At 39.9% G+C, this 24,027-nt stretch overlaps 1 protein-coding gene across 3 annotated transcripts in view; it reads left to right on the top strand.

The window, feature by feature from the left end:
- Window positions 1-24,027, top strand: part of rabgap1 (RAB GTPase activating protein 1) — a 75,231-nt gene that overhangs the window by 4,866 nt on the left and 46,338 nt on the right. For 2 of the 3 annotated variants that reach the window (XM_083929802.1, XM_083929803.1), the window contains exons 2-13: window positions 5,435-5,670; window positions 7,280-7,309; window positions 8,510-8,768; window positions 10,426-10,639; window positions 11,215-11,389; window positions 15,945-16,105; window positions 18,114-18,224; window positions 19,298-19,364; window positions 19,461-19,563; window positions 20,092-20,261; window positions 20,456-20,624; window positions 22,269-22,362. In XM_083929802.1, the coding sequence (XP_083785928.1) occupies window positions 5,518-5,670; window positions 7,280-7,309; window positions 8,510-8,768; window positions 10,426-10,639; window positions 11,215-11,389; window positions 15,945-16,105; window positions 18,114-18,224; window positions 19,298-19,364; window positions 19,461-19,563; window positions 20,092-20,261; window positions 20,456-20,624; window positions 22,269-22,362 (1,706 nt within the window). In that variant the 5' untranslated portion in view covers window positions 5,435-5,517. The remainder of the gene's footprint in view (window positions 1-5,434; window positions 5,671-7,279; window positions 7,310-8,509; window positions 8,769-10,425; window positions 10,640-11,214; window positions 11,390-15,944; window positions 16,106-18,113; window positions 18,225-19,297; window positions 19,365-19,460; window positions 19,564-20,091; window positions 20,262-20,455; window positions 20,625-22,268; window positions 22,363-24,027) is intronic. The other variant, XM_083929804.1, reaches the window with a different exon arrangement.

Here is a 24,027-nt window from a genome sequence, read left to right as displayed (position 1 = left end):
CAGTTTGGGGTCTGATTGCATCTTGCCACTTAATGTGTGCCTTCTTAAACAATCTGTGATAGATGCTGTTCATTTACTGTACTCTGTTAACAGCTAATGTGATTGCCTGTCCATATAAACCTATGAAATAGAGCTGAAACAGTTATTTTATATATAGTCAATATAAGTTTTTGGTCATCATTCAAGCAAAAATTGCTGTTTTTTCTTTGCCATTAATGACAGTAAATGTATTATCTTTGGTTTTGGATTGTTGGTCAGACAAAACAAGCAATTTCAGTACGCCGGTGGGAAATTGGGATTTATATGGTAAATTATATTGCGTAGTATAGGGTTGGGCAGAAGGACGATGCCCTCTTCACTCCGCTCAACATCATGATGTCTGCACCACACCAACACTGGGGTGGAGGTTTGTGGTGGTGCTAATGGCATCCATGGCATACTTAAAAAGTGACAATTTTACTTTCACTTTTTTCTTAAATCAAGTTTGAATGAATCCAAAGTCAAAGATAATCCTACAGTGATTATTAATGAGTTAGTATCAATTTAGAATTTGAAGACATCATCAGAGGTGACAATTATAATACCTTATAGGAGTAACCCATAAGTCAACCCCCAGCCCCCCAACATTATTATCGTCCATGGACAATTCTGTAGAAGTGAAAGGAAAGTAGTGAAGTTAAATATTTTACTCCTCTGTCCTTACATACAATAGATTAGATTAATAATGACTTGTCTTTCTTTTAGATTATGATGACTTTTTTTCGCCAATAATTCATGTCAACAAATTTGCCTCTTCAGGGAAGAGCATAGTGATACAGAGTGATAGTATTTTATTGAGGAAGTAATATACTTTTAACAGTCTGACAACCTTCCTTAACCTTCAGAGCTATTTGTCTAAGAAACAGTAACAGGACATGTATCACCACATTTGCCAAAGGTTGTTTTGCACCAAATGAACCACTGTAGATGACGAGTATCTTGTTGTTATGGCGATACAAAGAACAGTGTTCCAAGAAAACAGCCTCTTGCTTCTTTTCTCACCTTTTCAGCTCTATTACATGGTAAATGAGTCAGAGAATAGGGAAAAAGATATGGTTTGCAAAGCAAGATTTAAAACAAAGAATAAAACAGTCACAAGAGGAGGAAGAAAAGGGTGTGGCTGGAGAAAAATATTGAGAGGGAATGAACAAACAGTCTGCTCCTCTGGTCTTCTGTACTCCAAAACTAGCTGGTGTTGTCGAGCACAGTGTAGTAAATGTGATGTGAACAAATTCAATTGAAAAGTGCGACTTTGAGCCTTGAAATTCCCTCCAAGAAACCTTTTAAGCATTTAGATAGGAAATGCTGTTGCTAATTTTGTAACTGCCAGTAGCATGATAGGCAGCGGGTGGTGTGTCTTCCTGGAAATGTACCAAGGCACTAAAAAGTTTGATAACGAACAATGTAGCTTGGCAGGAGCAGACAGAGGGCTGTTGCCGAGACTGGGGAGGAAAGCAGGGTGACAATGCAACCATTATAAGCCTGTTGGAGCCGCCAGCTAGTCAGAGACATAGAGTATGAGGTTTGCGTGTGCATGCACATGTGTGCCTGTGGGCAAAGGCTTATTTGTGTTCATAATACAGCTGCATGTGCTTGTAGTTGTGTGTGTAAGAGAGCCATCATGAAACTACTTTCTTTTCTGCTTATGTATGCATGGGTGTATCTAGGCTCGACTGCATAGGCTGATAGAATTTTCAGTGTTTTCTGCTTGAAACATGAATGAATTAGTGAAGCCGATTGCCATCTTTCCCAGATAAAACCAAATATTGTGAATTGTCAGCATCTAGCCTCCATTGCTTTGCAGTTAAATGATTATCCCACTGGGTATCAAAGCAGTGATTTATTTTAAGTAAGGTCTAGAAACAGTATTTTTTACTATTTACAAGTTTTCTCTTGGCTTATAGTGCGGGATAGTAATTATCACAAGTAAAGCATGAGGACTATGGAAGCATGTAAAAAAGATGCTTGTTTCCATGATAGCTCTCTAATACTTTCATATTTCTATTTTTTGGCAGTTTTTCAAGCCTTTCTTATATAGGACAGACAGGAAATGGGGTGAGAGAGAGAGAGGGGGAGACATGCAGCTAAAGGCTGGAGGTCAGAGTTGAACCCGCGGCCGCTGCCTCAAGGACCTTCAGCCTCTTTACTTGAGGCGACTGCTCTAACCACTCTGCCTGATGATGATGATGAATGTTCTGAATAAGTATTATCAGCAACAACCACATGGCAAAACTGACAAACAAAAGACCAAAACATGTAGAAACTGAAAGTTCATCAACACAAAATCTTAGGAAAAACCTACTACACTAATCATTTAGAGCATGTGTGCTAAAAATGGAAACCAGTTGCCTTTGAGCCAAATGAGAGTAAACATCTGCAATGTTTTTTCAAGATCAAAAGCCTGAGAAGATCAGAGAGAGGATGAGGAGCGATGCAAATTTCCCTCTCGGATTGCTACTGAGTCAGATGGTCTTTTTCTTTGGACTGGTAGGGTTATTATTGTTTCTTAGCGCTACCCTGCAGTTTGTAGTTTATAGGTATGCAGATATTTGTGACACACCCAAGCAGGTGATAGGGTGGAATTCTGGCGCAGTCAGCCAATCACAGTCTGTATACAGCAACATAATCCCAAGAAGAGGTTTAATCAGGGACTTTAAGATTTGTTTTGAAAAGGTAGTTTTTGAATCACTGTAGAGGTAGGCCCATATTATACGCCTAATGTTATTAAAGTGATATTATAATTTTTTTTTTTTGCAGTATTAAAGCCCATGTGAAACGTTATTATAATTAATTAACAAAGCGATCACCTGTTCTATATGAGACATATATTTATGCAAGATCATTTGGTAACCATGGAAACACACATGCATGTGAGTGCTTGGATTTTCTGATGATGTTAGGAAGGAAAAGAAAAGGAGGTAAAAGAGAGGTGTGCAGGGTTTTTCCTGGCTCAGAAGATGGGGCTTGAGGGGGGCGGTGATCACTAGGGGTTGGTATCACAGAGTAACTCAGGATGTTGCCCAAGACTGATCATGACTGTATCATGATCATAAACATCATGATACTTTGATCTTGCAGTACTCAATACATTGCAATTGCATGACAATTTTCTACGATACATAATGATATATGTAGCAGATGAAGGAAAAAATACTCTTACAAAGACGAAAAGCAGGAATTTTTCACTGCATCGAGAAAGTCACACAGTTTTAGCTTAGTGCCTCTTTAACGCTGACTGCAATATGTCCATGTGTGCCGTCATCCCAACAAAACTTCCCCTATGTGTTGGGTTTGTGTTCTCTCCATATTGACTTCATGGGTTGTTTTGTGATACTAGAGAAGTAAAATAAACACATAAAGTGCTGTCAGGATGCTGGATTGCACCAGAACAACAAGTTAGTCATCCTTCTTTATTACTCCTCTTGGGTCATTTCTCATTGTATTTTCTTTCTACTGTACTTTAATTTTACATTTTGATGTTCTTCATTCGTACTTTGGCACTTTGGTCACCTTAAGAAATAAATGTACATCAGTTACGTAATTACTTTTCTAACAACTGAAAACTTTTTTTCTAGATCTTGTGTGAAACTGACCTCGACCTTCAAGTAATATGCCTTTTAATTCATCATAATTGTGTAGGATTAGAATCTAGATCATAATTGTTAAACACGGGTTTCAGAGGTCAAAGGGTGACTGCTTTCTGCTTGATCAAGGCTACAGTATGTTTCACAGTGGAAGAGAAGAGACAAATCATTGTACGCTGTGACCCTGTCTCCTAACTTCAGTTTTGCAACAGGAGTGAAAAACAACACCCAGGACTTTTGGATGAATACTTAGCTCTTTTAAAGCGCTTTTAAAAGATATAGAGAACAAGCCTAAAATGTCAGTTTGTGTTACTCAGTCTGGTTTGGTAGCCTCATAATAACATTCATATCAGCACAAGATGTTGTAAAACATATTTACACAGAAATAACTATTTATATTGAGGTATATACTGGGTCAGTATAATAATGTTAACATACAGCCATTTCCACCTGTAGACCTTTTTTGCTATTACTTTTCTATTGTTGGACCTGCTTTGAATAGGAAAGGCAGGGGTTTGACAGGAGAGCAAAGTGGAAGAAGCAGCAAGTGAAACCTTTAGAAAAATGTACAAGTGCAAGGGCAGCCCTTATTTGAGAGCAATAAGGGCTGGAAAAATAGAAGAGTGCAGGGGAATAGATAAGGAGGGCGTAAAAAAGAGAGAGAGTGAAAGATTGAGAGGGAGGAGTGGAGAGGGGGAACGGCCAGAAATAGCCTGTTATGGTCTCTTGTTGAACCTCTGCCAGAACCTTCTGTTGTGCCTTACTTCCTGTGTTATACACAATGGCACCACCCTTTTTCATGAGTTACCTCATGCTCTAGCTGTAATTGTAGGGCTTTGCCTCACCTTTATTTTACCTCCTATTGTCATACCTAAACTCACAAACACAGACTAAAATGCTAATACTGATTGATGTAATATTGATTTTTTTTTTTTACTTTGCTGCTGAAGGTAAAAAAATAATAATAATATCAGTTGTGCTCACAAAAATAATTTTTCTTTTTTGCAAGCTTTTCTTGATTAGTTACACAATGTCATGTTTGGTGGCATCATTGCATTGTATGCATCTATTTTGTGCCGAAATATGATGCTGTGTTTAAATGTCACTGAAGGCTGGATGGAGGGAGCTGGAGTGAAAGGCAGAGTGAGGGATGAGCTGATGATGTGCAGGGTTTCCCACAGCATCTAGGTTATTTGTGGTTGTGGTGGCAAGCTGGGAGAACAGTCATGCACTGAGGAGCGCACGCAATGCAATTAGCACATTCAGTGCATCATTTTATTTGTGTGTTTAAGTAATATACATGTCTAATGTGGTGCTGGGTAACCATAGTCCATCTTTATAAGCACTGACGTGAAATACAAGGATGCTTTTGGCAAGCTGGCTTGTTTCCTAATTCCTCACTATCATATGCATGTTTCCTTTTCAAAATGACAATTGCATCATCATGGCTTTGCATTGCATCAAGCTATTTTGCAAATACCTCTTCTTTATTCTGCTTAGATAGACAAATTTGCCTGATGACCTACAGATCTTTCCTTACTTCTTGACTTCTACATGTAGCCTTCTCTCTTGTCTATCACTTTCACTTGAACTAAGCTTTTGGTTTGCTCTTCTCTTCTGCACCCTCTATTTTCTTTTAAAGCTCCTTCTCTGTTTTTTCGAAAGCCTCAAAGTTTCCTAAAAGTGTTTAGGAGAGGGTTAGTTTCTAAGTCGCCAAGTTTCCAGTTGCCTGAAAAAATGCCTTTCATGGATCACATCACATCATGACTGTTTTCTGCTTCTTTTCTTCATTTCTTTTTTTCTTTTTCTAGGTGATTTTGCTCATCATCTCGCACCACTTTCGCCTCCCGTCTTCCATTCATGAGCAGCGTGGCTGAGTTTAACAGCGGCAGCCATGGATGACAAGGGCTCGGTGGGGAAGATTAGCGTGTCTTCGGACTCAGTGTCCACCCTCAACAGTGAGGACTTTGTCCTTGTGTCCCGACTGGGGGACGAGACACCCTCCTCCACTAATAATGGTAGTGATGACGAAAAGACAGGACTGAAGGTAAGGATGGTTGGGTGTAGGTATGGACGGAAGTACAAAGGAGAGAAGGGAGACGTCGAAGCTGCACTGGTCAGAGTTAAGATGCTGAGTGTAAACGTCTGTTGACATTAAATGTGATAACAACCACAAGGGCATAAATCATTTACTTATTTTACTGTGAATGTCATAAGTATGCTCAATACTGATAATAGTCATAATCTGGCCCTGATTACTTTAAAAATTACAGCTAGTGTGAAGTAATAGTTATTTTCATAGTACTAGTAGGATAACAGGCCAAGAGAGTATGCTGCGGGCTGAATGGTGTCCTGTCAGCACTTTTTTTATTTGGTAGTAATCAAAACAGATTAAGAAGTATCAGGAACCACAGCATGATTTACCAAAACGTCTTGATGTTCACTTGAAGTTCATCTTTACCTACTTGTCATCACTGTAACTTGTTAAATTCGAGGGTCACAGTTCATACATATTCCATTGTTAATAGGTGTTCATCACAACTCTTCGTCCATCTTTTCAAACACGCAGTCTCACACTCTAACCATAAGGCTAACCATTTCTTGTTTTGCTTTTTCCACATTTGCACACTACCTTCTTCTCATAGTCGGTCTTAGATTTGTCTGTGTTTTTCTCTGATTGCCTGTTTAAGTTTGCTTCTCATAGCAAGGAAGCCCTTAATCCTTGCATATCACTAGACATTGAGAGCACATTGTCACAGGCTTTAATTTTTGTGAATAACTGTGAAGTATAACATTTGTTTTCCCTCTACTGTACATTGTTTGTATTATTTAGATGTGGTAGAGGAAAAAATAATCATCCTAGCTAGTTTGTCATTCAGTGTCAGTAAAGCTTGGGAGATCATCTCCCATCTGCAGGTACACTAATGCACAATGCCCTGTGTGATTCACTTCAGTGCCTCAGTTAGCGCCCATTCAGCAGATATTAGTTTACAAACAGCATGGTGATGCAGCTGTGAGTGCTTCGAACCCATCACCAGGGAAAAGGATGGTGTTTTGTGACAAGGGTGTGTCTCGCCACAAAGAGAATGAAGACTTTTTTGAGAAAAGTAATGTAGCTGACAGCCACCATCCTGTGTGTGTCCCTATTGGGTTCAGGTTTCTCCTCTCCTCTCCTCGGCTCTCCTCTCCTCTCCTCTCCTCTCCTTGTCTCGTGTATAATTTACTGGTTATCACACCCCAACAAGGAAGGACATGTCGACTTGATGTTGTAGAGGTACCAGAAGATGGCGCAAGCAGAACGTGGATGTTGAATATTCAGTTGTTAGGATTTTTTTTTTCTTCTGTCATTTACTGTGCTTGGAGGTGAGAGAATAACATTTTGCATATAATGAGTACAGAATCTGTTAAAAGAACACAATTTTTTTGATGGGAAACCGAGTTGAGGTATCAGTTTTGCGGAGCCTGGAGAAGGCTGAAAAGCGTTACCCCACACAGCCACAGTATGCAGTGGTGAAATCACTCCTTTCCCTTACACTTGGTCATCCAGCTTTTATGTATTGGTTTTCGCCAACACACTCTTGTGCACATTTCCCTCCCAGTCAGCCCATCCAGTCAGAGAGGAGTCAGTGTGTCTAAACTTGTTGTTTGTTATGCAGGTGATTTCTGAGGAAGGGGTCAGCTTTAAGGTCAGTCTCTTCTCTCGCTAGATTTTCCTTTCCTCCTCGTATCTATTTTGCTCTCTTTCTGTGATGTGATTCTGTGGTGATTCTGTCTGTGATGATATGTGCTCTGTGTATTTTTGCTGGCTGTTGAGTGATGGCCATAGCCAGCCTTTTTAACACATTTGGATGATGGTAGTGATATACATTCTCACATAAAGGGCCGTGGTTGTATCTGATAATTACCCCAGGCTTTTAGCAGTACCTCGAGATCACAAGGCCCACCACAGTTAGTGCATAGTGATGCAGTTATGTAAGATGTGTGAACCTACATTTAGAATTGATACATGTAGCTGTTTTACATCAGTCTTCAAATTATATTTTATATGGCACTAGGACTATTAACATAGACGCTGTAGCTGTAGTATCTGTCCTGCTCTACATAATTGCTTTAGTCCAACAGCATTGAACAAATTACTGTATATCCCTAAGTCACAGATATTATTAATCTTTGTTTGGACATGGGAAGCCTACTTGGAGAAACCATGCAATAATCACATTACCATAAAGGCTAAAAATGTAGATTCTCTATTCTTAATTGTCTGTTCCTACCCCTTATTGCTCAGCACAGCAGTGCCCTCTGCAGCTTAAGTCTGCTCTCCACTGATTACCTAACATCCAGCTGCTGCTGCAGCAGGCAGGGAAATGGGGCCTTGCCTCCCTTTGTTCATCTCAGGGTTTGTCCAGCCTTAAGCTTGCTCTTTGATTGCTATTTGTCAGCTTTAGAATATGCGCACACAATTAGAGTTGGCATGACTCACCTAATGTCTTGATACAGATATTTCACAACTCAAACTCACATGCCTACTAATCACTTATATTGTTTTGAATGTAATGAAGATATATCTTTGACCCCCCCCTCCCTGCCCACACACACACACAAACACTTGAAATTAATTACAAAAATCACTGGTTACACTGGTTGCACATTTCTACAAACTGTAAGAGAGAATTGTAATACAGCTGAGGTAGGTTGGAACATAAGCTTAAATTAAATATGTTACTTCATGGTGATTATTACAATGATTTTGTTGTGTAACTATATATCTTCTGTTGTTTTTAAACCTTTTTATTCGTGCATGCTTCCTTTTTTCCTTGGTGTGTGTGTGTGTGTGTGTGTGTGCGTGCGTGTGCGCGTGTGCGTGTGCGTGTGCGTGTGTGTGTCAGATTGTGGGGAATGGAAGTGAGCAGCAGCTCCAGAGGGAGTTAGAGGATGTCCTCATGGACCCATCGGTAGCAGACACTGGGCTCCGATCAGAAACAGGAATGGACATCCTTGGTGGGGGCGATCGTGGCCCTTTTCCCACTACTGCATCACCTGTACTGCCAAACTCTGACCCTCTGAGTGCTCCACCACCCAAGTTAGAGATGGTACTTCCTGTTCAGACGGCTCAGGAGAGTGAACTGAATGAGAGGTCGTACCGAGGTGAGCCATGATGGGACTTTTCTTATCCTCTTTTCTTGTAACTGTCAAAGCTAACACAATGGCTCATATCTTCAGCTTTATATATGTGTTTCTAAGCCAATCTGAATGATATCATAGGGTTCACTCTTCACACTGTCCATCCGTACCTTGCTTTAGGATGATTGTCCCCCCCCCCCTCCCCCCTGTGGCCCAGGCCCGCTTGTACTAACATTACTTGAAATTATCTGAGCCGCAGCTACATTGCATCTTGCCTATACGTCTATACCTCTCGGAGATTTAGTTTTGTGTTGCTGTTTTTGAATATTTAGTCCAACCAAAACTGCAGCAAACACACCACCTCCGCATCAAACCACTGCGAACTGTTCAGCGGCATATTTTTAAATATCCGTCGCGGAGAACAAATGCATATAAATAGACATCAGGGCTGCCGCCAATGCTCGCGCTCATACACGTGCGCACCCTCGTGCCTGTACATTTGCATCCATGCTTTACAAAAGCCCACCTCTCTCAACTGGGCCGTGCCTGGCAAGCGTGCTGTGCCGCGCTACAGTTGTACTCACACTGGTCAAACAAATTAGACTTTAGCCGTAACGTGTGCTTGGGCACAGTACGAATTGACAATGTGAGAGCGCCCATAGAAACACTCGGGTTTCTAAATCATACCGTAAAAAAATTACGCACACGATTATCATCAACAAACAGTAGCCTGCCTGTCATAGTCAGTTTTTCGCCATCAACTCCTAGAATTCTCATTATGAGAAAGAAACAGTTTGTTTTTTTCCGCGTTGTTGGGGAGAAGTGATCTCCTTGTTTTGCTGACAATGAAGCCCTCTTTGGAAAAGATGCGCACTGATGGCGTGGATGTGCATATAGCCTATTGGCTACGAGACGACGGCAGGTAGGCTACAAGCTAACCTTTGTGGACTGCTGAGTGTGCCCAGCCTGTGTCGGCCCTTTCAGATTACATTTCCACATGGTCGAACCGTATTGGTTTAGATTTGTTTTGAAAAGGCGCAGTTCCTAACAATGTTTATCTTTTTTTGCTTTTTTTTCAACCAAGTGACCAATAAAATCTGATCTGACCAATGACCTTTCTGGTCGACTAACATTTGGTTGACCATAAGTGGCATCCCTAATAGATACATACACAGAGAGACATGCCTTCCTTTATAGTTAGATGATACTGCTACAGCACTACCTACTGGCCAAACGGCCACTCAGGCATCATATCAACACGTCCACCAAATGTGGTTGCAGCAGCACAAAGCGTTCAGCAGATATGACTTTAATGATTGTTAAAACATTGTAGGAGTTGTAGTGAAAAAAACAGATGTATACTCAATTCAGATTGCGGAAAGTCTAGATGCAAATGTGCATGGCTTATATGGATAGATTCAGCTTGACTGACAGAATGTTTGAGAGACATGCAGTTGAAAAGTTACAGGCCACTATCTGGCCAAATTGCACCAAACTCAACACAAATAACCCGGCAGTACACCTGCCAAGTGTGGATGTATGGTTTTCGAGATACTCAAATGACAGAGATCATCTCACGTACCTACCCCGATTTTCTCAGACGGGGACAATATTCTTTCCTTTTCTTTCCTTTCTTTAATTCTTCTTTCCACCCTTCTCCCAATCCATTGCCCCTTTGCAGCAGATGAATCATCATCAGAGGGCAGTCCTGGCAGTCCCATCCCAGATGAGGACAGCGTTGTGTTCAGCCAGCTGACATATCTGGGGTGTGCCTCAGTCAACGCCCCCCGCAGTGAGGTTGAGGCCCTCCGTATGATGAGCATCCTCAGAGGGCAATGCCAAGTACCCCTGGATGTCACACTGTCTGTGCCAGGCGTGTCTGAAGGCACTGTCAGGTATGGGAAACATCGGGGTAACATACGTAGATGTACATACAATATGCATACTTTGACAAAGTGTTCAGTTAGATGTCATACACACAGTACACAACCACGCATAACAAATCTCATCCATCCTGCAACAGCGACTTTTAAAGTCTTCTACTCAAAAATGGTGTTTTCTTCGGTATCTGTCATCTAAAATGTCTGACATTGACTGTAGTATCCCGGGTAAGTTTTAGTTTGTACATCACTAATCCATAAACCAATCCCTGTCTAGTAATCACAGCAAAGAAACCTGAAACCCCCAGTGCAGAGCAGACCGTCAGTACAAAGAGAAAGCCCAACAGAAACTAATAAAACATACTAACTGCACTTACCATTCTGACACAACTGCTAATCGCTAATTTATTAACAACAGACTCCTCATCTGAGTCTTGCTCTGACTGATGTGCCTTTTTTTTTGTGTGTGGGAAAACCATGTTAAACAAATGTTAAACATAGCAAAGTAGTTTTTACATACTTAAAAACGTGTCCGGATTGGGAATTCAAGATATTGAATGGTGACTTTTTTTTTTCTGATAATCTAACAGGTTGCTGGACCCCAACGCCAGTACAGAGATTGCCAACTACCCCATATACAAGATTCTGTTCTGCGTGCGAGGCCATGATGGCACACCAGAGAGCGACTGCTTTGCCTTCACTGAAAGCCACTACAATGCTGAGATCTTCAGGATCCATGTGTTCCGCTGCCAAATCCAGGAAGCGGTGAGGATTCAATGCTTACTCGATTGATTGTTGTTTAATATATGTGTAATTATGTTTACTGAAGATGGTGGTTACATTTTTTAAAAAGCGTTTTCTTATTGTGCGTTTAACAATTGAAACTTTTTTAACACAGCTCTTCACACGAGAGGCCATACAAAGTAAAACAATTAGAATAATACATTTTTAAATACAATATATCTCTTATGATAGAAATAATAATAAAAGTATAGTACACAGAAGAGTGTATTGTCTGTCAACAATTTTACCAATAGAGAAACATAAAACAATGACAATGATAAAAAACAAAAGGTAAAGTATTGTAAAGGAGAAAAGGGTGGATGTCTTTAACCCTTGTCCATGAACCAAGTGGTGTATCTGCAGAGGGTCTGTCTGTTTCTATAAACATATATGAAGTCTGATTAAAGAGTAAGTGAAAACTAGTAGTGAATATGGTGTTATTCATATTTGTTAATATTACAGTCTCTGGTCTAGTTGAAGTAATTTATAAGGCAACCATACTTTGTACAATAGTCATTAAGAGATCTGGAAACTTCAGATTCAGATTAACTTTGGAAGGCTTTTTACCACAAAACAAGGACTTGTGAATTGTGTCACTTCCATTGGAAGCCTATTATTAAGGGATCTTCTCAAAGCCAGAGAAAATGCTACCTAATTTGTTCATATAGGCATCAGGCTATTGTTTTAATTCATTGTGAACCTACCCTCTAACAAACCTACATATACCATAACAAGACATGTCACTGCTATTCAGAATGTGAACCAAAGGGGGAGCAGAAGCTCCTCTTTTAAATGCTCTGCTTTGCATTTCACATAACACTCTATTTTATCACAGTTTTTCTGTCTGTTCCACTCACATACAGTACAGATACTCTACATGTGTACACACTCATGTTGTCAGCAGAATTCTGGTTGACCTTGTCTTCAAGTTTTGGTCTCCCTGTAGCCTGTTCCCCAGGGTTCAGCAACAGTTTGGGAGCTCAGTGGTCCCCAAGGGATTATGTCATGCACTGTAAGCTGCGCTGCAATGCACATGTGCACCGTACACAAACACAAAAGTACACAAAATCCCCCAGGCTAATTTATAGGGGCGAGGAAGTGTCAATGCTTATATGTAGGAGGCTCAGCAGAAATATAAAAGAAAAGAATAGGGAATCCACTTGTGATACTGGGTTCAAGTTGTGCTTCAGTGTTCAGTGACCTGATTTCTCCCTCATGGAAGCACTCTCCTTCAATGTCACTAAGACCCTCCAGACAATGCTACTTTATCAGTCCCACATCACACATCAGCCTACTATCCCAGATACCCACCCATACACGCACATGTTCACACCAAAGCACTTATGCATATACACCAGCGCACATACACACACAAACCCACACACATATAATCCCCAGTAGTAATTCACCTATTTACTTAGCAACCAGACATCTCTGTCTTTGGCCCTGTCCCCTCTCATCTTCCGCCCTTCTCTCCCTTCCAAACTCCCTGCAACAAAGTGAGTGAGTGAGTCAGCTCCTTGCTTACCTACTTACCTATAAATCTGATCTAGTCATAAGCCTTACATTTGCATCAAAGTCACTGTAAACATCTCCCAAGACCTCTTAAATCACTGCATGTATTCATTCATTTCATCTCTTGAAATTAATATTCTGATGGCATACCCACACTATCTTTCCGACCTTGTAGCAGCCCATAACAGCTGGACTAAAATTATTTACTGCCTTACTTACCTCAGCTGTCTCATTTGCTTTTAGAAACAGCCCCAATTATCTGATCAAATGGGGAAGAGCATCTGAATCATTCCTTACCCATATTTTTCAAAACTAAGACCATTTTGAGTAGAAGTACCTTCAAGTTTTGCAATCATATTATTTCTTGGAGATTTTGAGTGAAGTCTCTTTCCAAATAGATTTGTGGATTTTGGAGCTCAACTGTTCATACATTAGGCAAACCACGTTCTCAACCCAACTCTGCTTTTTTTTTTGCCAGAACTCCTAGTCACACCCCAAAGCTAATTTCTAACAATTCCCAGTTTTCTGGTGTTGATGGTGATGTAGAGCCCTGCTGACTGTCATACCCATGCCCATAAACTTGCTGCTGCCTTCCAGAGATGTATATCTAGTTCTGTCCAAATCAGTACAGTTTTAATAAATTATGGGGGCCTAACATAAATTAAATCACATGCTAAGAGAGACAAGCACAAACTGGGCACTGACAAAGGGATACAGATTGTTACTGTGACATCAGCAAATAGAGATAATGCTGCCAAGTAGGAAAAAGTAAGAATATCCTGTACGGGAAGTAAAAACAATGTAACACGATACTTAACAAGTTCTAGATTGAAGGCGTCGGTTTTTAGATAAACGCTGATACAAAGTCCAAAACACCTTATGTAATTACATTTCATAAGACATTTTAAAGTAAAAACAGTACATTTAAATATTTATAAATACTCTCTACAGTTTTGCATAAATGTACAAAAATAACTAGGGGGGATCCTTTGAATGAAACCTCAGCGGTTAGAGAAAAGGCTAAACATTTTTTTGCACCCAATATCAGCCTAAATCACTTTACAACATTTACATTACAACTGTCCACATACTAATAGAACACTGAACACAAAGAACAAAACGGCCATTTTGGACTCTGGCATCGATTGGAACGTTCAAAACAACAATTCTCTAGTGTTATTTGTCATAATTTAATCCATACAGGGGATGACCCCCATCTAACTCCATTTATTCCCCATCTCTTACATCCAGTCCCCCGTTGTTTCTACATAAACAAACCCCCTGCGATGCCCTAACATCCTTCTACTGTACCAAGAACATAACAAAGGCCTTGTGTAGGAGATGTTAGGAGCTTCTTTATACTCTGGCCTTGAAAAAAGCAAAAGAGAGTTTTTATTTATTGATGACAGCAGTATCTCCACACCCCCTCTCAGTCACTAACCCCCAAGCTCTGCTGTTTACCAGAATCAGGGATTATCCAAAACCACTGGACTGCGGGCCCCAAGTTGGGGGAGCGCTCTGTTTGTTATCACACACACATGTCTATGTAGTAATGATCTAAAATAAATGACATATTTTTGACCAAATGCAAAGTTTGCAAATCCTTGTGAGTGGAAAAGTACATTTTAAAAGTACTTTTAAAGTTAATATAAATAAATCATTACCACCAAGTTTTCCACACATCCACCAACTCTGCTCCTCTTTGGGGTTGGGGCTTCAGCTGAACCCTGCAGTCTCTGGTAGGACTGAGTTGTCTTTGCTTCATGATAATAGGAACAAAACCTCAACACTGGCAAATCAGTTTGTTGATTAAATTTCAAAATGGTTAATAGGTTGGACGAACTCCTGTGAGTAGAGTAGTGGGTCATTAGGTAAGCTTTTTAGTGCCCTATATTGCAAAAATGGCATAACAGATCTGCAGAGGTTTAATCGATACTAATGACTCAGTGATTACTTTTCCTGGTTTGGATATTTTTGGCTTCAAAAACTCAAGACATTTCAGCTACAGAAGCTGCTAAACGTTGTGCCAAAGGCAAAGAAGCACACTACAGTATTGTTTCTAATGACAATGTGTATCTCTTCAGAGGATGTCTTGATTGATGGATGATTTCTGCTCTAATTGGCTAACTAACTTGTTAATGTTGTCTGTGTTTTTAACACAAAGAAATAGTTAGATTTTCTTGAAATGGGCGGGGTTGTATGAAGTATTTATCCATAATCGGTTTATGATGTATGTCCCCAGTTTGTAGATGCAGGCAAGAGTCGTGAAACAGTAACAAGGCAATGTAATGCTGTGGATGGGGGCAGTAGCTAAACATTATTTGCCACCTAAAAAAAAGGCCCACATAAAAATATCAATATCAGTTTAAGTGTACACTATGTTTTAAATAAATTCACCATGGTCAGACAACCCTTTCTGATGGGGAATGGAAGCAATTATATCCATCTATGCTCTCCTTAAAGCCACCAGCCTCCTGGTTGCTGGTCTGCCTCGATCGGTGTTTTAAATGATTAGTTTGGATTCATCAGAGTAAAACAAAAACACAAACTAACTGATCAAGGCAGTGGAAGACCAGCAACTCCTGTGTTATGTGAGGTGAAATTACCATTTTATCAGAGGAGTCTGGTGGCTTTGAAGAGAGCATTGGAAAAAGGCTTTCTGATGGCAATACAAAGCGATGGATGGAATTAAAAATAGCACACAATTCAACAGATATTGCCATTTTTTTAAGGTTGATGTTCACCCCATCCATTGGTACTCCTGCCTGCTTCTCCAAACTGGGGGCGTGCTGCCCCCCATTGTCAGAAAATCTGAACTGTCCCTTTTAGGCAATAGTTGGGAAGTCGATTTGGATAAGAGAGTAGTGTTAATTTTACCAATGTTGTCACAATTTCTATTCTCTGTGAGTAGAGTTCAAGTTCATGAATGCCTATTCAAACAAAAAAATATCGTATCACTATCCCTATCTATTATATTGGCTTATTTTTGTGTCTTGCTTTATGCTTTACCTCTTTCCTGTAGGTGAGTAGGATACTTTATAGCTTTGCCACAGCGTTTCGGCGGTCAGCTAAGAAGGCAGTACTGTCATCTCAGCAACCTGCTCCACTCACCCCTGACAGTGACTTGTTCACCTTCACCGTCAGCTTGGAAATTAGGGAGGATGATGGCAAGGGTACATTCAGGTAAGAAATACATTCACTCATTATTTATTCAAATGTTTAGAGCCTGGCATCTTCACTTCAGATGTGTTCACAGTGATGTAAATTGGGAAAAATGAATATGTAATAACATGTCATATTTTGGTCTGGAAACATATATAACTTCCATTGTCTCTTCTATTGTGACTTTTGCACAAGAATGAACTTAATTTACTGCAGATGTGGGCATACTGTTCAGTCTCTGTCATCAGAAATGTATTGAACATCAGCTTTAAATCGTCAAATCTAGCCAGTGGAATTTTGAAAATATATAAAACCTTAAACATCATTGATAGAAACTGGATTTTCAGGGGCACTAACAAAATACGTAAGAAGTTTTGACACCAAATGACCTGAGTTTCGCCGCAAATAACCTAGATTGAATTTGGCACAAATCTTTCTAGGATGGTAAGCATCATCTTACTGGTTATATATAAAGAATATGTCGGTAAATGAAACATGAAAATGATTAAAGTAACTGTAATAATATATAATTATAACTGAAGAGGAAATAAACATGATCACAGACGAAAAAGCGGTACCGGGGAGTCCCTGCTCTCTCACAGTAGACTGATATTTACCAATCTTATGGATCAAAATCCCACTTTTTGTGAACACAACTGAAAGTGTCTGCTCTATTCAACCCTTCTTCCCTGACCTTTCCTATTTTGTTTTTCCATTCTACTGAGTCACTTCCATGCGCTCACAAACAGCCCTAGATACTCAGCTTATTTGGAAAACAAAACAAAATTATGCCTGCGGTTATTTTTAGCCAGTAGACATTTCCTACTCATTAGCTCTCTGTTGATTATTTTTAGAATGCTGACTTCCAACCAAACAGTGCTCACATGCTAGAACATGAAAATGTATATAGTAGAATATTTATTGAAATAAAACCGAAATAGACTGTATTTAAAATCATTATTTTTTAGGGTGTAAACAAGCCTGTTTATCTGCAGTCAGAGGAGATAAGGGCCGTCCACACCAAGAACGATAACTATAACATAGCTATAAGTATATAGTTTTAAAAATCTAACTCCAGTGGATGGCGTCCACATCGCACAGCAGTGGCTACTTTTCACCTGTTTTCTTCATATTAGAATAATAAGAAAATAAAAGATAAATCTAGTGTTCTATGAATGTTGTATCAGCCTCTTTTATGTGAGATAATTTGGTGACATGTGACATGTAGGGCTCTGACACAGCTGAAGCGTGCAGCGCATGCTTGGCGACACTGTTTACAGTACGTTTTATCCTTCTTCAGTGTGGATGCTCACATTGTTAACGTTGTTGTTGTTATCTTTATAGCTCTTGGTGTGGATGGCCTTAACAGTGTAAAACAATGACTCAGTCTTATAGTAGATAATAAAGTGAACTGACATTTATCTGGAACATTAAGTCCCTACTCAAGAAGAGACGAAGAAGAACAGTTTTTGTGTTTTGAACACTCCCTGAAATCATGGCAGGTTCAAAATATTTGTTTGGAATTTTGTTTTTGTTTTTAGTTTTTACTCAAAAATCTTTGTAATTAAGGTTTCTTCAATGTTTCCTCAGTCATTTGTTTCTGCAATGGTTTGGAGAATGTTGATTGTCTTTCCTGTCTCTGAAACCAGAGCAGGAAAAGATCTAGAGCTAGGGCATGTTTGAAAATGGCTCTACTCTGAATACGAGCCATGGTCTTTCATTTATTTTTCCATTCAGACTGGCTGATTGAATTGTGATATATTTCATTTGTCTAGTTGTTCAGCAGAAAACACACTAGTTGCTTTAATTGTATGTTATTTTGTATCAAAAGTAGAAATTGGGTTATTTTCTAATATAAGGTTTCGAATGAAAGTAAATCTGTGTGTAAATCTTTTTAACTTTGAAACATATCACCGTATCTGCTGCATCATTTAAGTATCCTTTTGTCACATTCATATTTCTTTTTTTCTATTAATAATCTTCTTGCTTTTAAAAATGTGTGTAATGTTTCATGTTTTCACATATTCAGTGCTGTAGCGAAAGACAAGGACAAGCAGAGCTTCAAGCTGCGTGCAGGAATGGACAAGAAAATTGTCATTTATGTCCAGCAGACCTCCAATAAGGAACTGGCTATTGAGAGGTAACAAACACAAGCACATGCTCTCATGCACACACATAAGACATCTGCTGGATAGCGTAGCATCCTCAGAGGCACAAGACTACTGCAGTATACAGTGTTAAGAAAAACAATGTAATATGTTATTAAGATAAGTTACAACATTCTGTCAGTGATGTGACTATTTTAAAGCAGATGGTAACAGTAAATGTAATGAAATAACACCCTGTCAGATATTTGTGTCCAGTGGCCTTTTTATGTTTCTTGTCATTAACCAACCTTTTAGTATGTAGATAACACTACTTTAAGAAGATTTATTCTGAGATACAAAAGCCAAGACAACAGATACATCTCTGAACCTGACAAAGCATAAGGAAATGATCTTAATGTAAACAACCAAGGGAATGGAGGATATCCATTTTTTTCACTCTGGAATTCTCCTAAAAGGGAAATATCGCTGGATATAATCTGTCATACATCTGTCAGACCGACCAGTATTCCTCTTTTTTGCTTCAGTTGAGATGAGTCTGCTTAAGACACGGTTAGTTATTCATAAGAAAGGAATCACTCAAGCTATAATTGATAAACACACACCGGTGAACATCTTTACATGCGTGTGTCTCCCCATGTCAGGTTTTTAAGTGTTCGGGCACAGTTTTAAGAGGGTGACTGATGTGATGATGTCTGTCTCCGAGTCTCCTCATTTTCCCCGGTTTGATAAATCTGTGGAAATGTAAACATTCCACCACCTTTTTACAGACTTCCATTTTCACGGTGGTTTGTTAGTGTTTGATGAACCAAAAGCAGGTGAGGATTGAAGGACTGTGTTTAATATTCTCTATGTTCTGGTCTGTGTTAGAGGATCTGTCCAGGAAGCTTTTTGCAGTAACATGATGGTAGCAACTGGTTTCACTCTATAGAGAGATTTATTGTTCTGTGTCTGGTTACGCTCTTACACTTTTTTCCCTTCCCTCTTTTTTAAATATATATAATCCTATTAATTTCACTTTTTTCTCTGTCTTGCATTTATGGGTTTTTCTATGTGCGTGTTTGTTTATTTGTCGTGTTGTGTGCTTTCATTTGTGTCTCCTCTCCAGGTGTTTCGGTCTGCTGCTCAGCCCAGGGAAAAATGTGAAAAACAGCGACATGCACCTGCTAGATCTGGTGGGTGACTGTTTTTGTGTGTGTGTGCATGTGCGTGTGTGTGTGTGTGTGTATTTATTTGCATTTGCTGACTTCCTCCAACTTGTGCCCCTTCAGGAGTCAATGGGAAAGAGTTCCGACGGGAAATCTTACATCATCACAGGAAGTTGGAACCCCAACACGCCTCAGTTCCAACCTGTGAATGAGGAAACGCCCAAAGGTAAGAGCCAGTCATCCAAAATTCACATAAAACAAAGTGATTTTCAACAGTTGTTATTTCCTTGGTTCATATTTCATTGTCTAGTTGTTTTTTTTTATTCACACATATTTTCACACAAATATTTGACACATTTCCAAAAGTGAAAATCACTTTTCACTGGTTGCAGAAATGCTCAAATCAAGCTGTGAAGAAACAACTTATTGCAGACTTATAGCTACACTAAATAGGCATGGAAACTATGCTTTATTTACTATAATCCCTGTTAAAAAATGAATGTTGCATACAACGCAGAAGCTGCAGTATTCATACAGATCACGCGTAAAAATAGTTGGAAAATGGCACTGTTTTCCGTACTTGTGCCACATGCTGTATCTCGTACACCACCAATCCACCTTTAAACACAAACTCTAGTGTTCTCATAAATCACACACTTACAGGGTTCAGTTTATATTTATTTGTTATAGGTGGTGAATGGAAGGGAGTAACACACCGAGGATACCATTAAAGTCAGTTTTCTTGTTTTTCCAGATAAATTCATGTACATGACGACTGCAGTAGATCTGGTGATCACAGAGGTGGAGGAGCCGGTCCGTTTTCTACTGGAGACGAGGGTCAGAGTGTGCTCCCCAAATGACAGGCTGTTCTGGCCCTTCAGCAAGCGTAACTACACTGAGACCTTCTACCTTAAGCTCCGACAGGTGTGTCAAGTCATGACAAAATTTTCCATCTGTGATTAAATCCGTTCAAGTGATGGTCTCTGTGAATTGCACCAGATATCAGCTGTGAACTGCAATGATGCAACACAATTTTTACTCTGTGGCTTTGTAACTGCTAAGTATTATTTGAAAAAGAAACATGATAGATGTTTCATCAACCAATCATCTCTCTTCAGATGGAGCGTAAGGAGCGCAAGAGTCCTGCTTCTGACACACTTTATGAGGTGGTGAGTTTGGAGAGCGAGACTGAGAGAGAGAAACGGAAGACCACGGCTAGTCCCGGCATCCTTCCCACCGGGACTGGTACCACGGCCCCTTCACCACCTGAGGATGATGAAGAGGAAGGTGATTAGATGCTGTCTTACTTTGAAAAAACCCACCAAGCAGCGGTGAAGTGTGGCATGTGTCAAACTCACATGCAGTGTCCTTTGCGGCTGAGCTGCAGTCATTTAATTCTGCAGTCAGAGAATGCCAATGGCCAATCAGTAAACAAAGTCCTATGACTCCTTTGCCACATTGAACTATGTTACAAATAATTTCTTCCCGCCTTTAAAAACACATGAACGTGCCTCCTGGCTGCAGAAAAATTATTGCGGCGAGCAGCACTTGATGACTGCTTGGGGTGTTTTCAATGTTATTCACCTCTTATGGGATTCTTATTTTATTAAAGGCACACAATACAGAAGGATAGCAAATATGTTATTAAAATGAAATTCCTGATATAGCGACAGGTATACTTTCTTTATGTAAAACTTTTAAAAAAACGTATTATAAACTTCTTTGTAAACATGACCACATAAGACTACAGAAGAAGCGTGACCAGTTGTTGTTCCTGACCGTTTCAGGCACATAAACAGCCTTAAAGCAGACCTAACTGGCAAAATAATGTACCACTTTTTTTCTCTGGAATGCTGAACCATTGTGAAGCCCTTGGTCAGGACTGACCTTGTTTAGAAGCACCCCCAAAACTAATAGAAGTTGTATTCCCCAGCAGCATGAAATTCTACATGTTTGACCAGAATACTACCCAGCTGAATTATGCTGCATATGCTTAAATATTCAGCATTTATCATTTACCTTTATATGACTGATACTCAACATAAAAAAATTATTTCTCCCCTACGGGGCTATACCGGATATAGACTTGTGTTTTACAAGAGTCAAAATCCCATGGGAGATCAGATGCTTTGTTGCAGAACTGTTTGTACTGTGTCCTCAAGGAGTACTTGGCCAGCAGTGGTGTGTGTGTGTTTGAGTTTCATTTTTCTTCGTCTTTTTTTGTAAATGTAGGAGTCAGCAATAAGATACTTTTTGTATCCGTCTGTGTGCTGTTCATTGGGCTGTTGGCCTTTTTGGTGCAGTTTGATCTCACTTTTTGGACTGCATGTCCATTAATTCTGCTCTTCGTCTGTTGTTGTAAATATTTAGATACTTTTAGCCAAAATGTTGTCTGCACCTGGATTCGGTTCCTAATCGGACTGTTAACAATGACCGGCGTGCGGAAGAGGAAGTCATGGCCCAGATATCTGTTATCTTGATATATCTGCTGACTATGCTGGAACCCCAGAAATATCGGTCTGGCTCCCAGAGGCTAAATCGCCGTCAGACCGATAGCTGCTGGGTTCTGAGAATGATGAAATAAGTAATCATCTGTTTAGAGATCTGTTGTTCAAGTTCAGTATTAATATGACCACAGCTCAGATGCAGAAGACCACACAACATACAGTATACAACAACACAAAATATCAAACCAAAGGATTACAGCTTGTGATATAAACATATCATTCGACACCTTAAAACCGTGTCTTTAAGTAAAGTAGCTATATTTAGGAGCCATCTTGGTAACACAAATAAGCAGAGGGTTTGTGACCTACGATACACCAATTAATTTTTACATGCATGAGCGCTGGTGGATTGTGTATGACATCAAAAGATGTAAAAATAAAAATAATGGATATCACTTTGTGTTTGTACTTCCTGTGTGTCCAGATAATGATGAGCCGTTACTCAGCGGGTCAGGTGATGTTTCTAAGGAGTGTGCAGAGAAAATCCTGGAGACCTGGGGGGACTTGCTATCAAAGTGGTAAGGCTTTGTTAACTTTGCCCTTTTTCGTCTATTGCTGTTTCAATGAATGCACACAGATCATACACTATATATAACGATTTACAGAAGACAGTTCCTCACTGGTGGAGAGCTGCAGTATAGGTCATAAATCCTGCCCCCTTCATGTTAGAGGATGGGACATGGGCCAAGCTGTCAAAGTACACCTAAAATACTGTTTTACGAAACATGCTTTCTGTGATTTTAGGTAGTTCTGATCACACTGGTGTTTGTTCAAGAGTTCATTTTTCTAATTAGTCCGGTTTTAATTAGTAATTTGATGCTATAAAAACCGATGGAACATCATGATTTTGACAGCTGTGATTGAATCCTGATTGGTGTATGGTAGGAACTTTGACGACGTGGCTCCGCTGCGGGGTCACTACTGCGCAGCCTCTGGTTGCAAAATTAAAACATGGCGGCACCCGTATCCTGAATATTTTGCCTTCACTTTTGCGCAGTGCGGGGAAGTGGAGATGTGTCATCCATCTTTATATGTCTATGGCACATAGACATACACACACACACACACACACACACACACACACACACACACACACACACACACACACACACACACACACACACACACACACACACACACACACAAATATTTCAATGTGTGTGGGGTTTGGCAGATGAACGAGCGTTTGTGAAAGTAAGAGCAGCAGGCAGGAGTTCTTGATAAGCAGCTTATTAAGATGGCTTCCGTCTTGCATTACTGCATTTGTTTTTAATCAAAAGCTTGTGATGAACTGAATTGAAACTGCCCAGACTTTAATTAGCTGTACGTTAAGCTCCACACACACACACACACACACACACACACACACACACACACACACACACACACACACACACACACACACACACGCACACGCACACGCGCACACACTACATACTTACTCTCTTTCTCCTTATATGTTTTTCAAGAGAACAGTATCATTAGTTGAATATGTACTATACATACTATACATATACATTATTTGTTTTGCCTTATATGTTTATCGTAATAAATTACTTTTTTTTCTTCATTACTTTTTTTTCTTCATTACTAATTAATGCCAAATATTGACATGGGGGTATTCTCTCTGATAAAAAATAATGCCTAAATGAAGAAAGGAATCATAAGACTAGCTCGTCATAATACTAGGCTTTGTGCGGGATTTTGTGTGTGAGTGAGGGCGAGTGTGCTGTGGCATTGTAGGATGCAGTGCTCAGGGAGCACAGAGAATCAAATCACAAAAAGCCCCTCACAATCTTATGCCCCTAAGGACCAGGCCTGCTATTACTTACGTCACATGCAGACACACATGCATGCACACACACACACACACACACACACACACACATGTACACACAGTATACTTTTGTTCCCTTTCTTAGTCTCAATAAAAAAATTGCATAACCTGATTCTGAGAACAAATAAACCAAAAAAAGGAGTGGTAGCCTAAAGGTTAGAGAAGCAAGCTTGTGATCAATCCCCAGGATACATCTAGGTGGGGAAGTGAATAAGTACCACCACTGAGGTGCCCTTGAGCAAGGCCCATAACCCGCACGGCTCCAGTGGAGCTGCTCAGTGGATGTACCTGGCAACTTCCAGTTGTAAATGTGATCAGTGCATTCCTGAAAAAGAGCACATTGCTC

Source organism: Echiichthys vipera (genome assembly GCF_963691815.1).
Source record: "Echiichthys vipera genome assembly, chromosome: 16".
NCBI lineage: Eukaryota > Metazoa > Chordata > Actinopteri > Perciformes > Trachinidae > Echiichthys > Echiichthys vipera.
This window is presented reverse-complemented; position numbering and strand designations above follow the sequence as displayed.